Here is a 16021-nt window from a genome sequence, read left to right as displayed (position 1 = left end):
TACATCCAGAGTGCTGCTTCAGTCTGACCTGCACAACCCAGCTCAACCTCTACGACTATGTGGAGACATAAAAAAATGTATTTTTATTTTCTTAATTACATTTTTAATGTATTTTTTAAATGTATTTAACCGTTATTTAACTAGGCGAGTCCATTAACAACAAATTCTTATTTACATTGGCGGCCTACACCAGCCAAACTCGGACAACACTGGGCCTATTATGCGCCACCCTGTGGGACTCCCAATCACAGCCCGTTGTGATACAGCCTGGATTTGAACCCGGGTGTTGGTAGTGAACGCCTCAAGCATTGAGAAGCAGTGCCTTAGACCACTGCGCTACTCAGGAGCCCAACACAGACCAATGCCTGCCCGGTCCAATGGCCAACTGCCGACTGACTCTTTTCATCTGTAGAACCTGCCGGAAACTAAACATATAACAGTATCTCAACATACAGCACATGCCATCTCTGATATGAATATAGGATTTGTCTTTCATATGAAATTTGAGCATGGCAAGAGATAATGCTGAGAAATGCAAGCTTAAGTTGATTTAGCTAGGTTTATTTGGCAACTCTCCCATTCTAGTTTATTTTCACATACTACAGCATGTGAATCCAGAGGCTGTCGTCCAGTGCAGACAGGAGTCTGTGTGACATAGCTGTCTTTCAGCTGATTTGTCCCTGGAACAATAAGTGTAGCAGTAACAGTAGCAGTAGCTAATCCCTCTCTAGCCCTGCCGGATTCCCCACACTGTCTGTCAGAGGGCTGGGGGTGGAGGGGGGTAGCCAGCACTGCTTTACCAGGGACAGATACATAGAATCCACAGAACGGAATGAAGACGTCCCTGTGATTCTATGTCTATGCATAAATCCTCCCCTTAAGGAGGAACGGCCAGTCTCACCTCAGATCACCTGGAGACGAGAGGAGAAGTGACCAAACCACTGGACGTCCTGAACATGACACTTCAGACAGTAGCATAGTAGAAGTATTCAGAGAATGAGCACAGAATGAGCATGGAAAAGGGTCACTTATTTATATAATAAACCACTGTTGCGTTTGACTGGTTTGTGTCAATTCTCATTTAGCAGAGATTACCATTTTTTTAAAAATCCTGCTTCAAAATATCTGTTTATGTTTCCATGTCAGAATCTGTTCAAGTAGATACTAATCCAAATCTTCAACTGAACAACTAAAATCCAGGATGAAAATGTACCTACTGTAATATATAGCAATAGCTAGGTAATAGCTTTGAGGCCAACCTGGAAAACCCGCTGAGACCCAGTAGATTTCCCTGAAACTCACCAAGCATTATTTAGGAATTTTCTCAAAATATCCTACAACAGCTTTAACAACATTGCTCTTGTGAAGACTTCAAGAAAGGCAATCTTGAATCATTAGGCAGAAAATGACTGCATTTGGAAGTGAACTGCTTCACGGCAAGGTTCTGGCATGTCTGCTCAGTCTAAGCCTCAGCCTTGGTCTGGTGCTGACGTCCCAGCCACTCATATACGGAAAAGTGTTAATATTGCAGTCGCTGACCGCGGCCATTTTAACATGCTAGAGAGAAAATTCCACATGTCCATAGAGTACACTGTCCACACACACTTCTGGTTTCCCAAAAGCTGACACGGGCTCAAGTTGCACTCTGTAGCCCCTGCCAGACAAACCCAAACAACTGCACTAAAGCCTGGTTAAATGCAGCTTACAATACCAGACACAGGGCCGTTTGTACGCTAGTTTGATTCTCCAGACCAAATGTTCAGATTACACAAAATGAACAGTCCTGTGTTGCACTGTAATTACAACTGGAGTATGTAAGGAGGGCCATTTTGATGGTTTTGTGATCAAAGGGTGAGCAAGTTCATTCACAGTGCAGAGGAAGAGAGTTTATTATGACAAAAACACATTAGGTCATTTATGAATATGCTGTAGTTCTGTAATATGCTGTAGTTCTGTAATATGCTGTAGTTCTGTAATATGCTGTAGTTCTGTAATATACTGTAGTTCTGTAATATGCTGTAGTTCTGTAATATACTGTAGTTCTGTAATATGCTGTAGTTCTGTAATATGCTGTACTACTGTAATATGCTGTAGTTCTGTAATATGCTGTAGTTCTGTAATATGCTGTAGTTCTGTAATATGCTGTAGTTCTGTAATATGCTGAAGTTCTGTAATATGCTGAAGTTCTGTAATATGCTGTAGTTCTGTAATATGCTGTAGTTCTGTAATATGCTGTAGTTCTGTAATATGCTGTAGTTCTGTAATATACTGTAGTTCTGTAATATGCTGTAGTTCTGTAATATGCTGTAGTTCTGTAATATGCTGTAGTTCTGTAATATGCTGTAGTTCTGTAATATACTGTAGTTCTGTAATATGCTGTAGTTCTGTAATATGCTGTAGTTCTGTAATATACTGTAGTTCTGTAATATGCTGTAGTTCTGTAATATGCTGTAGTTCTGTAATATGCTGTAGTTCTGTAATATGCTGTAGTTCTGTAATATACTGTAGTTCTGTAATATGCTGTAGTTCTGTAATATGCTGTAGTTCTGTAATATACTGTAGTTCTGTAATATGCTGTAGTTCTGTAATATGCTGTAGTTCTGTAATATGATGTAGTTCTGTAATATACTGTAGTTCTGTAATATGCTGTAGTTCTGTAATATGCTGTAGTTCTGTAATATACTGTAGTTCTGTAATATGCTGTAGTTCTGTAATATACTGTAGTTCTGTAATATGCTGTAGTTCTGTAATTCTGTACTGTAATATGCTGTAGTTCTGTAATATGCTGTAGTTCTGTAATATGCTGTAGTTCTGTAATATAGTTCTGCTAGTTCTGTAATATGCTGTAGTTCTGTAATATATGCTGTAGTTCTGTAATATACTGTAGTTCTGTAATATGCTGTAGTTCTGTAATATGCTGTAGTTCTGTAATATGATGTAGTTCTGTAATATACTGTAGTTCTGTAATATACTGTAGTTCTGTAATATCTGTAGTTCTGTAATATGCTGTAGTTCTGTAATATGCTGTAGTTCTGTAATATGCTGTAGTTCTGTAATATGCTGTAGTTCTGTAATATGCTGTAGTTCTGTAATATGCTGTAGTTCTGTAATATGCTGTACTGTAGTTCTGTAATATGCTGTAGTTCTGTAATATACTGTAGTTCTGTAATATGCTGTAGTTCTGTAATACTGTAGTTCTGTAATATACTGTAGTTCTGTAATATGCTGTAGTTCTGTAATATGCTGTAGTTCTGTAATATGCTGTAGTTCTGTAATATACTGTAGTTCTGTAATATGCTGTAGTTCTGTAATATGCTGTAGTTCTGTAATATACTGTAGTTCTGTAATATGCTGTAGTTCTGTAATATGCTGTAGTTCTGTAATATAGTTCTGATGTAGTTCTGTAATATACTGTAGTTCTGTAATATACTGTAGTTCTGTAATATGCTGTAGTTCTGTAATATGCTGTAGTTCTGTAATATACTGTAGTTCTGTAATATGCTGTAGTTCTGTAATATACTGTAGTTCTGTAATATGCTGTAGTTCTGTAATATGCTGTAGTTCTGTAATATGCTGTAGTTCTGTAATATGCTGTAGTTCTGTAATATGCTGTTAGTTCTGTAATATGCTGTAGTTCTGTAATATGCTGTAGTTCTGTAATATGCTGTAGTTCTGTAATATGATGTAGTTCTGTAATATGTTCTGTAATATGCTGTAGTTCTGTAATATGCTGTAGTTCTGTAATATGCTGTAGTTCTGTAATATGCTGTAGTTCTGTAATAGTTCTGATGTAGCTGTAGTTCTGTAATATACTGTAGTTCTGTAATATACTGTAGTTCTGTAATATGCTGTAATATGCTGTAGTTCTGTAATATACTGTAGTTCTGTAATATACTGTAGTTCTGTAATATGCTGTAGTTCTGTAATATGCTGTAGTTCTGTAATATGCTGTAGTTCTGTAATATGCTGTAGTTCTGTAATATGCTGTAGTTCTGTAATATAGTTCTGCTAGTTCTGTAATATGTAGTTCTAGTAGTAATATCTGTAGTTCTGTAATATGCTGTAGTTCTGTAATATGCTGTAGTTCTGTAATATGCTGTAGTTCTGTAATATGATGTAGTTCTGTAATATACTGTAGTTCTGTAATATGCTGTAGTTCTGTAATATGCTGTAGTTCTGTAATATGCTGTAGTTCTGTAATATACTGTAGTTCTGTAATATACTGTAGTTCTGTAATATGCTGTAGTTCTGTAATATGCTGTAGTTCTGTAATATGCTGTAGTTCTGTAATATGCTGTAGTTCTGTAATATGCTGTAGTTCTGTAATATGCTGTAGTTCTGTAATATGCTGAAGTTCTGTAATATGCTGAAGTTCTGTAATATGATGTAGTACTGTAATATGCTGTAGTACTGTAATATGCTGTAGTTCTGTAATATGCTGTAGTTCTGTAATATGCTGTAGTTCTGTAATATACTGTAGTTCTGTAATATGCTGTAGTTCTGTAATATGCTGTAGTTCTGTAATATGCTGTAGTTCTGTAATATACTGTAGTTCTGTAATATGCTGTAGTTCTGTAATATGCTGTAGTTCTGTAATATGCTGTAGTTCTGTAATATGCTGTAGTTCTGTAATATGATGTAGTTCTGTAATATACTGTAGTTCTGTAATATGCTGTAGTTCTGTAATATGCTGTAGTTCTGTAATATACTGTAGTTCTGTAATATACTGTAGTTCTGTAATATGCTGTAGTTCTGTAATATGCTGTAGTTCTGTAATATGCTGTAGTTCTGTAATATGCTGTAGTTCTGTAATATGCTGTAGTTCTGTAATATGCTGTAGTTCTGTAATATACTGTAGTTCTGTAATATGCTGTAGTTCTGTAATATGCTGTAGTTCTGTAATATGTTCTGTAGTTCTGTAGTTCTGTAATATGCTGTAGTTCTGTAATATACTGTAGTTCTGTAATATGCTGTAGTTCTGTAATATACTGTAGTTCTGTAATATGCTGTAGTTCTGTAATATGCTGTAGTTCTGTAATATGCTGTAGTTCTGTAATATGCTGTAGTTCTGTAATATACTGTAGTTCTGTAATATGCTGTAGTTCTGTAATATACTGTAGTTCTGTAATATGCTGTAGTTCTGTAATATGCTGTAGTTCTGTAATATGCTGTAGTTCTGTAATATGCTGTAGTTCTGTAATATGCTGTAGTTCTGTAATATGCTGTAGTTCTGTAATATACTGTAGTTCTGTAATATGCTGTAGTTCTGTAATATGCTGTAGTTCTGTAATATACTGTAGTTCTGTAATATGCTGTAGTTCTGTAATATGCTGTAGTTCTGTAATATGATAGTTCTGTAATTCTGTAATATACTGTAGTTCTGTAATATGCTGTAGTTCTGTAATATGCTGTAGTTCTGTAATATACTGTAGTTCTGTAATATACTGTAGTTCTGTAATATGCTGAAGTTCTGTAATATGCTGTAGTTCTGTAATATACTGTAGTTCTGTAATATGCTGTAGTTCTGTGATGAAGGGCTGGTGAGGGGGAAAGTGTAGGAACTTCACATTTCACAAGAAGTTCCAAAACAAAATCTGTACGACAACCTTATGACAGTAAACTGGCATTACAGTCATTAGGTGTTCAAGAAAAATCAAAACATTGGGAAAATATGTGTAAATGTATAGGACATGTGTGGGCCTAAGTGAATGTGAATGTTGCTCAACCTCCCTTGACCGCAGAGCCTCACAGCCGACACTTTAAGGACGGCCCCTGCATGCATTTCCATAAATGTAGCTCTCACAGTGACTGAATCAGTTCCCTCGTTTACTACTGCAGTTTATTTTTGGGGTCCATTTCGCATTCTAAAGCAAATCTTAGTCTGCCTTAATATGGGGTTTGAGGGGAAATCAAATCACACTAAAATAACCCTGGGCTCCACACAGATCAACATAGAAATGGACATCCACTCATCACAACTAAGGAAAAAGCGGAGCACTACAGTGCTCTCTCAAAACAGAGGCAATATTTTTTTAAATATTTTTTTTTACCAGTATTGTTTTAAAAGCACACTTGCTAGTTTACATTTTAATGGTCTACTGTGATGGATCACAGGATAGCAGCAGTTATCAGCCTCCTTAAATACACTGAGTGTACAAAACAAAGAGGAACACCTTCCTAATATTGAGTTGCACCCCTGTTCCCCCCAGAACGGCCTCAATACTTCGGGGCATGGACTACAAGGTGTCAAGCGTTCCACAGGGATGCCCGGCCCATGTTGACTCCAATGCTTCCCACAGTTGTGTCAAGTTGACTGGATGTCCTTTGGGTGGTGGACCATTCTTGATACACACGGGAAACTGTCGAGCGTGAAAAACCCAGCAGCATTGCGGATCTTGTCACACTCAAACCGGTGCGCCTGGCACCTACTACCATACCCCATTCAAAGGCACAATCAAACAGGGAAATGATTCCAATTGTTTTTCAATCATTCATTTTTCCCATAGGGGATTTTAGAAACACTTAAAATAAGGGCTGTGTTAAGTGTAGGCTTACCCTGGCATGACGTTTTGACAGCTGTGTAAATCTCTCTAAGACAAGGTGACTCTTATCAATATATTCGCCTGTAATTACCCCCAACAAATGAAACGCTAATTGTCTGCTAATGTGGCTCATAAAGAACTACAAAAGCCAGGATTATATGGACTTGACTGCCAAATCAAGGCAAAGGTAAGAATCTCTGAATGAACTATCTAATGTTAGCTAAATGTATTAACTAATAAAATCGCTTTCTTTAAATGTACCTGTTAGCAAAGGTGCCAGGTAGAGCTGACATGCAGGGATTTGTAGTCTTGCATGATGTCTACTTTGATGCCAATTAGCATTTCCGAATCTGAGAGTAAATAGAGCCAAATATATTGATAAAAGTCACCTTGTCCGAGAGATTTACGTGGTTATCAAAACGTCAAGCCAGGGTAAGCCTACACGAAAAACAACCCTTATTTTAAGTGTTTTTAAAATTCCCTATGGGAAAAATGAATGATGGAAAAACGATTGGAACCATTTCCCTGTTGGACCGCTAGGTTTTATGGGTATTATGAAACCTCCACTGTTGGGCTGTATTGTCTCAAGGCTTAAAACATATTATTTAACCTGTCTCCTCCCCTTCATCTACACTGATTGAAGTGTATTTAACAGCTGACATCAATAAGGGCTCATAGCTTTAACCTGGTCAGTCTATGTCACGGAAAGAGCAGGTGTTTCTAATTTTTTTGTACACTGTGTTTATTGTGTCTGACAACTGCTGCTAGCCTGTGATCCATCACAGTAGATAATTCAAATGTAAACTGGCAAGAGTGCTTTTAAAACACAATACCGGTCAAATTGTTATCACTGTGAGAGTGTGTTGACTTAATGGTTGCTGGTCGCAGCTTTATACTGGGCAGTGTGAGAGGGAACAGTAAACTCTAGCAGATAAAACTCAACTTTCATTTTATGTGATGTTGGAGCTCCAGTCCGCCCACACTAGTCGTAAATCATGGAGTTGAGTCTAGTTGGCTAAGTAAACTCCGGTGTAGGCTCCAGAATGTAAACGGTATAGGCCCAGGAGCCGTGGTTTACCACATTTTATCCGACACTGTTCAGAATGTCTAAAGTCATGCCAGCCAGACAATGTGGACAAGAGATTAGAGAAGGGGAAAATCTGAAATATGCCAATGAGCCATGTCTGAGCAATGCAATGGTAATTTGGATTCTGATGATTAAGGCCTATTGGTCTATGTGTATTTCCTTCCATACAAGGACTGATGTTGTTCATCGATTCGAATTTTTTAAACAGCATAATTAGGTCAGGGTAAACAACATAACCTTTATTTCTGTAAAGAAAAGAAAAACGTGATTGTTTATCATCGCATCACCACTCACCCACTCTGAATCCAGGCCCTGTGAGAGTATCCGCTGACTGTCCGTTCTCGCCTATCAGTGTGGTATTGTTGCCCTGCTCACAAGTGTCCTGGCATTGGCCTTTCAAACAAATCCTCTTGCAGATGAGAGGGGCGATGATCACTTTGAAGCGCTCCCGGGTGGATGCGCGCTCTGCGCACCAGGCCAGCCTCTGGACACCCAGCCAGATGACGAGCAGATGGGAAATGATCAGAGAAGGCATCCTGGCATCCTTCACCGCCGTGCGCAAAGACAAGGGGGCATTCACGGTGGCAAAAGGTAATGCTGTTAAAGGCTGTTCAGAACAAAACACTAAGGGACTCGTTATTCCTTTCACTCGAAAAATGAAAACAACAAACTAACTTCCGGAGTTATTCCAAAATGTTGATTATAAAGGTGCCTCATACAACGAAAAAAGTGCTGAGAAAGCGTCAGTGGTGTACTGCTTCCTTCCCTTGAAAACAGCCAATTTCAGTCTCCCCGCATATAAAAATAATTCATTCCGAACAGTAAAATGTATGGCATTTTTATTTTAACTAAAATACAGGACCCAAAAGTTATCGAGAGAACTTTCTCATTTCCCTACCCGCTTTCTCGCTCTCCTTTCTCCCTGCTGTTGCTTGGATGGTTACTGTGTGCGTATCTGGGGTTTGGGAAAGAAGGGAGGAGAGAGGGAGAGGGAGCCAAGCCAATCCTCTCCAGAAAGAGCTGGCAGCAGGCCAGGCAGCGCAGGAGCTAAGCTGAAAGTGGTTTCGTTGTTGGTTATTTCTTGGTTATAACACCCCCTAACCAAGGAACGATAATGGCACAGCTGTGCGTGTCGCTCTGGAAAACACCTCCAAATCAAGTGTGAATGCCAACTGTGCGAAACAGCTCTCCAGTCAGAGGAATGTAGAGCATCATATGGTTTACAGTTACAGTTGTGGGAGGAAAAGAGGTGCCCGTTGACAAAACTCAATTTACAACAAAAAAACATTCATTAGTTCTCATAATTTAAACTCAATCTCAAATCTAGACTATTAAATAAATGACCAATATTGGTATAGATGTGCCACCATACAACGACTGGGTGAGAAAGTAACAGCGCCAAGTCCAGCTATCCAATCAAAGTATATCGCTTGTCACTGTATTTAGTAGTGAAATATAAAGGCAGTATGACATAACAACAGAGCATTATCACATTCTTCCCTTCACTTACAGACCACACACCCACACCATTAGCTGACCTTCACAATCAGTCAAAGGTGGACAGTTGGGGTCAGGAATGTCATCCGGTGAGTTCATGTGATGGGCCAGAAAGAGAAAGTGAGAGTTGGGGAGAGGGTTGAGTCACTTCCTCTACAAAAAGTATGCATATTTACTTTCAGTCGCTAAGGAAATGACTGCATGGGCCTGGAGAGAGTTCACAGGCTGCACTTACATTTCTCTCCCTGTGCTTCTCTCCCTCACAGCGACATCCACTGCCAAGACAGACACTTGCACAAAACACACTCACATGCAAACGCACAATGGAATAAAACAACCACTCACAGAAGTGTACAAAAATAGAAGCCAGTCGAGCTGTAGCACACCTACTCAAGCACCTTCACTCACACCACAAACACACAAACTAGACAAAGGCAGCTGTTGTCCACTGCCTCCCTCCCCAACTAAACTAATACCCAACTCAGAGCCCAGTCCTGCTTTTTACATTAGAATGGGAGAGGTACTTACAGACTAGACTGATGAGAAATGGAGTCGGGGATAGAATAACACAATCAGGATGCTGCCACCTGCACGTAGAGTGGACAGAAGACTATCAAAGGTTTGATTTCTGACTGCCACTCATGACGAGACTGAGTCACAGCTATAGAAAGGAGGGGGGGAGGGGGTAAAGTCATTGCATAATGTCTTTAGTCCCATGGAGGACAAAGGAATTCCAGGTATTATAGATTACCCCCTTTGTAAACTCACTGGTTACTTATGACTTACAGACCAAGTAGTAAGGCAACTGTGACTGTCATTACAACAACCCATATCCACCGCGTGAGATAGCAGTGAATGCCAGAACACCACCAGACTGGGTCAGTGGTACCAGCGGGACAGACTGTAAGACCACAGGGCAGTGGCAAGGGGGAGGCTGTGGGCTTACAGACATCACTGAGGTCAGCACTGGCATTTCAGTTGGACTGGGTAAACAAGGAGGGACTGCTGAGCCTAAGTCTGAAGAGGGATGGAAGTGTTTGGCTGTGATTTTCTATTTATCTAACCTTTATACGCTACTGGTTTTCCATGGGCCTGATTATGTTAAATATGGTGCTTCTCCAGGCATATCCTGTGACCCAGTCTACTAGCACGTCATCAACGTTTATGACGAGGGCCCTGTGGAAAAAGCAGGGAGTGTGTGGCTGTTTTTTTGTGTGTGCATGAGACCATCAATATAATCAAGCCATAGGGAAGAGGGGCTGTGTGTGTGTGTCATTGTAAGTAGTCTGTGGGTGAGGGTGTGTCGGCCCGGTCATATCCGTCAGGGAGGGGAGCAGGGTCACCACTTCGGTTGCATGAGTGGAAAACGAGAGTGGATCAGAAATACAGGGCCGCCGGCACCACCACTACACCCGTCTGACCACACCAGAGAGACCACGGGACGCTGAGTTCAACTCTGCCTCTGTTAACCAGGAACATATTACATTTAATGAGCTCCACTGTTGACTTGAAGTTGTTCCACCACTAATCCTCATAAACATTGTGGAAAACAGAGTATATTGCAAGCTCAAGCCCTCACAGCAAGATCAATACATATTCTCTTATTGATTACATACAATGACTAAAAAGGTGACAATATCAACAAAGGCCCTTTAATAGGCAACATTAAGACAAAAGTAACGTTACGCATCAGATGGGTCAAAATACATTTCAAACACAGGAGGACAAGTGATAACAAAATCATGTTCTTTAACATTTCATACCAAATTCTTAGCAGGAAGAAAAATATAACAATTTGTTCAATATCGACGTGCAAAAATAACCACTGAATGCGGTACATGACCCTGTTACCTTGGGTCCAGAGAACCCACTACGCATGCTGGATGTAACTCCAGCGTTGCATTTGAAAGAATATTTTCAATATTGTCAACGGTAATGTACATTTTCCATAACGGCAGATGGACCACGTCTGGTTCACAAGGATCATACACTGGGAAAGAGATTGACAGCTTTAAAAGGCTGAAACTAGAAGTGTGCTCTGATCAGACAGACACCCCTTCAGATAAAGATGGTTCCCCTTTTCTATCTGAATGGGCCAATCAATACCAGAAAGAATTGGGAACAACTGCAAAGTGATTACATATTTACATTACATAGTGGCATTAATAGTTAAAGGAACATTCAGCAATATGACTATAAGCAGCAACTTCTTACCATGAGAGTAGGACACAGCCATCACGTTGCATGAAAGAGGAGGGATTTCCCAGGTGGTACATATATGCAGTTGTTTATCAGTATGTGTGGGGTAGGTGCTAGTAAGGCTTTCCACTCTCTCTGAAGTTGCAGTTGTTTATCAGTATGTGTGGGGTAGGTGCTAGTAAGGCTTTCCACTCTCTCTGAAGTTGCAGTTGTTTATCAGTATGTGTGGGGTAGGTGCTAGTAAGGCTTTCCACTCTCTCTGAAGTTGCAGTTGTTTATGGTAAAGTCACAATGATGAACCTCAGTTTAACGTCACCATGACACTAATAGTAGTTAACTGGGACATGTTTTTTAACATTTTATTTAACCAGGCAAGTCAGTTAAGAACAAATGCTTATTTACAATGAAGGCCTACCGGGGAACAGCGGGCAGAACGACAGATTTTCTTTTTACCTTGTCAGCTCAGGGATTTAATCCAGCAACCTTTCGGTGGCCCAACGCTCTAACCACTAGGCTCCCTGCCGGTTGCATACAACTCCATTCCGTCTCAAAATACATACGACGAGCACCTTAAAGGACTTGTATTTCCAGCAGCCACATGACTGTTATACACTAAAGCTGTGTTCGAATACCCATACTAACATACTGTACACTACATACTATAAGTTCATTTTAGTATACTGTAAACGAACGGTATCCTTTCAGTTGAGCATACTAGCACTTCTCCTGTCTACCGGAGGTTGCCGCTGGCTAGCATAAACTGCTAACTTGACATCTTAAGACTTCATTAACAATGTCCATTGAGAACGCACAACGACTACCACTTAGCTATGCTAACAATGACGTGAATAATCAAGTCAATAAACGTTGGGTAGTTAGATAACATGTTGTTAATATACTGGCAAGTTCGCTATATTATTAGCCAACTAACATAAGGTAGGTAGCTAACATAGTGGAACATTCAAGCAACTGCTGCAATGCTATGCGGTTTGTAAGGCTAGCTTAGTTAACAAATTGTCAGCCAATATAACGTAACTTATTTGAAAAGTCATTACTTTATTACATTGGACAACATTTTCTTAACATTTGTCATAATAAGTTAAAGCAATGAATTTGTATCCGCTCTCGTTGTACTTGGCTGCATATTTTCCACAATCTTTTCAAATCTGGGGCGGCAGGACGCCTAGTGGATAGAGTGTTGAACTAGTAACGGTTGCGAAATGTTGCAAGATCGAATCCCCGAGCTGACAAGGTAAAAATCTGTCGTTCTGCTGCCCCTGAACAAAGCAGTTAACCCACTGTTCCTCGGCCGTCATTGTAATTAAGAATTTGTTCTTAACTGAATTGTATAGTTAAATAAAGGTGAAAATGTTGTGAAGCCACACCAATTTCCTGAAAAATTGCATTATGGGCCCTATATGCATGGAAATAGTGTCCACAGCTTGTATACTTCATATTTTGGCAAATGTAGTACGACATTTGGGAACTTTAGGCATACAAATTATATCCATACCTATAACAATAAGCATAATACATACTCAATTTATGTCACAAATAGTATGTTTAGTATGAGTATTCGAACACAGTTTAGGTAGGTTGTTGGGAGTTGTATAGGAAGGTAATTAGCAACGAGAAAGGGGGACATGATACATAGGTACATTTCATATTGTATAAAATACTTACACATTTCTAAGATTATAAAGCACTAAATGATATATGTGGCAGAGGGTCAGACAGGCAAATGAAGTGTCTCTGAAAACAATGGGCTACCCTGGTCACTGGACAACACTAAGGATGTAGGTAGATAGCCTGTTTCTCAGGAAAGGAATGGAGGCTTTCTCACACAGTACAGTAATGGAATAGGAAGACTCTTTCAAGGTCGCGTTCTAATGCTGTAGGCAGTAGACAGAAGGATGAGCCCATCCTAGACACAGTCCACATCATCCCCTTCGGCTCCCCACTCATCAAACCTCATCTGAGGGGAGGGGGCAGCAGGGTGGAGGCTGTTGATGTTGTCCAGGGATTCTGGGTCGTCTCCCACGCCTGCCTCCATGTTGCCAGACTCCTCACGGTGAGTGCGGACATGCTTGCGCAGCGCCGCAGGCTCCTTGAAGGTGCGGTTGCAGAAGGGGCAGCTGCAGGGTTTCTCTCCGGTGTGGATGCGCTGGTGGTGCTTCAGATGCTGCAGTCGGCTCAGACGTTTGCCACAGATGGCACACACGTAGGGCTTGTCACCAGTGTGGGTGCGCTGGTGCTTGCGCAGGCCGTCTAGGTGGCGGAAGATTTTAGGGCAATCAGAGCAGGAGTAGGGCTTCTCGCCGGTGTGAATGCGAAGGTGGGTTTTCAGGGCCCCCGACTCCCGGAAGCGTCGGCCACACACCCCACATGGGTAGGGCTTCTCTCCAGTGTGGATGCGGATGTGCTTCTTTAGGCTGGAGATGAGGCGGAAGGTCTTCCCACACTCCAGACAATGGTGGGGGCGATCTGCGTCTGGGTCTCCTGGAGAGGTGGATGGTCCTGCTGTCCCTCCTGCCCTACCTGGGGACAGGCTGTCACTTCCTACTGCTCCAGGGGATCTCAACGCCACTTTCTGTCCTGCCAGTCCCCCCTGAGCCGGACCAAATGTAGCAGCAGGTGGCCGCATGGGTTTTGGTTGGCGGAGAGAGTAGCTGCTGGAGCGTGTTGACCCCTCCTGCTCCACCACATGGATGTATCCCAGATCATCCACATTCTGGGCCGTCTGCTCACCACCACCAGCACCCCCGGCGCTCCTCAGCCCTGCCCCTCTACTGCAGGTCTGCCCTGGACCTGAACTTGGACCAGGCCCTTGCTCTTCTTTGATCTCAAACCTTGGTCCTACTGCTTGGGTCCCCTGCTGCTGCCGCCTCTCATCTGTTTAGTACAAAATAACAGAAAAAGGATGTCAGAAGCACATAGACATTGGATGTTTCCATTCATTCCAAATGAGCTACAACAAATTGGTAATGATATTCTCCCTCTTTATATCAACGTATAAACATTTGATTGCCTTATGACAAATAGGAATCATTTACCTGGCCGGCTGGGGTCAGAGCAGATGTTAGGCGTGTTGGCCGCATAGGAGTCCATAGAATGGTTGGTCACAGAGCCATCTGTTTGGATTGAGAGCTGACACATTTTATAGTCATCCCTGGAGTTATAACCATGCAGAGACTCACTGAGAGAGCCACCCATCTCTAGGTCGACCCCGGAAACACACCGGCCATCCGCACCGTTCACATTACGATTGCTCTGGCGGTCCCTGTCCATAGCTGTGGTCATAGAGCCAATAGATGTGAGAGACGGGGCGAAAACAGACTGACCCATGGTCTGTGCACCGGGGAAAGGAATTTGCAACTGGTCAATTAACTTTTGGGCGCTGCTAAGGCATTCCTGTAACGTCCTCAATTCCACTTTGAGTCTTTCGTTCTCCTGCTCCTTGTTAACCAGCTCTTGTTGGGTCTCGTTGAGTACAAGTACTACCTCGCCCAAGAGGGTATCTACAGCAGCGGTTAACGTGGTTTGAATGGTCGGGGCTAGACGTGTCTTCAGTGAGGATACAGTCATGTTGCCCTGGCATGCTTGGTGCCCATACTCAGCCTTCCCTACTTTACGATCATAACAAGGAGTAGTCCCAGATCTGTTTGGGGTGTTAATTATACTTTGTTTACGATTAGGACCACTGGATGTGCTATTGATACTCAACGGAGAATCCACGCCGCTATTACAATTTCCTCGCCTGGATGCCATAGCTAGGTAGTTACTACGGTGACCAGCTAGCGCCGCCTGAGAATAACGCAACTTCAGTAGCTAGCAAATTCTTTGAACTAGCTATTAGTTAGTCTAACGTGAAAGAGAAGTAGCTAGCCTTAAACAGTGCTACCTACCTGTTACGATCATAGTGATGACAATGCGTCAACTTAGTTATTGACAAGTTAGCTAGCTAGCTCACTGACGTTAGTTAAAGCGGAAAAAAATAACTAACGTTAGCTGGCTAGCTACGTTAGCAGACAAGCTAACGTCAATTGACTCCGTAATGCTAGCTAGAAATAAAATATACTGACAGTGATGAATAAAAATGTTCTGGAAAATTCAGCAACATAAGTTTGTTATTACTATAACGTTATATTAAAAGCGTGTCTGGGGTAATCTTGCACTGTTATATAAAATATAGTGATCCTCGTCGCAATGCCTAAAGCGACTCGACGTCCATTTTCTAGGTAGAGTAGGGGCGTTTCACCGTCGCACATGAATGACATACCACTGTTCTGGGGTGTAGTCATTATGCCGATTATGTTGCAAAACGTTTTGAACAGAAACCGTTTACTCCAAACAGAAAACGCAAACGAGAGTTTCTATTAGAAAAATATAAGGTAGGTCCCATAGAAATAAGAATACTATAATAGGTCCCTCCCCGTTTGGTCCCGTTTATACCGTTTGGTTATTAAATGGTAAATGGTTTCCGTAATGAATACACCCCTGCATTTTTCGCTGATATGAAAGTCAGTTCCAAAAGTTTCGAACATTGTATGCACCCAAGGCGTATTTTCGTTGAGACCGAGCACTTGAGGCAGCGTTCGGAGCGTCGGGGAGCAGGCATCAGACAGCTTCGTGAATAGACGTTATAATGTATGTTGTATATGTATTTTTTTTTCAGCGGGGATGCTGACACCACGGT

At 41.4% G+C, this 16021-nt stretch overlaps 2 protein-coding genes across 8 annotated transcripts in view; both read right to left on the bottom strand.

Moving 5' to 3' along the window:
* Positions 1–8718, bottom strand: part of LOC124007354 (latent-transforming growth factor beta-binding protein 3-like) — a 46145-nt gene extending 37427 nt beyond the window's left edge. For 5 of the 7 annotated variants that reach the window (XM_046317851.1, XM_046317866.1, XM_046317881.1 and 2 more), the window contains exon 1: positions 7924–8717. In XM_046317851.1, the coding sequence (XP_046173807.1) occupies positions 7924–8164 (241 nt within the window). In that variant the 5' untranslated portion in view covers positions 8165–8717. Of the gene's footprint in view, positions 1–7923 lie in introns of all 7 variants that reach the window. The other 2 variants (XM_046317858.1, XM_046317874.1) reach the window with 2 other exon arrangements.
* Positions 8719–10764: 2046 nt separating this feature from the next.
* Positions 10765–15586, bottom strand: LOC124007344 (zinc finger protein 697-like). The gene is made up of 2 exons (XM_046317840.1): positions 14379–15586; positions 10765–14217 (listed from the first exon to the last, which is right to left on the bottom strand). The coding sequence occupies exons 1-2, from the start codon at positions 15091–15093 to the stop codon at positions 13250–13252; spliced, it is 1683 nt and encodes a 560-aa protein (XP_046173796.1). The 5' UTR covers positions 15094–15586; the 3' UTR covers positions 10765–13249.
* Positions 15587–16021: the final 435 nt, after the last annotated feature.

This window comes from Oncorhynchus gorbuscha, linkage group LG02 (assembly GCF_021184085.1).
Source record: "Oncorhynchus gorbuscha isolate QuinsamMale2020 ecotype Even-year linkage group LG02, OgorEven_v1.0, whole genome shotgun sequence".
Taxonomy (NCBI): Eukaryota; Metazoa; Chordata; class Actinopteri; order Salmoniformes; family Salmonidae; genus Oncorhynchus; species Oncorhynchus gorbuscha.
The sequence above is the reverse complement of the archived record's forward strand: the minus strand, read 5'-3'. Positions and strand labels throughout refer to the sequence as shown.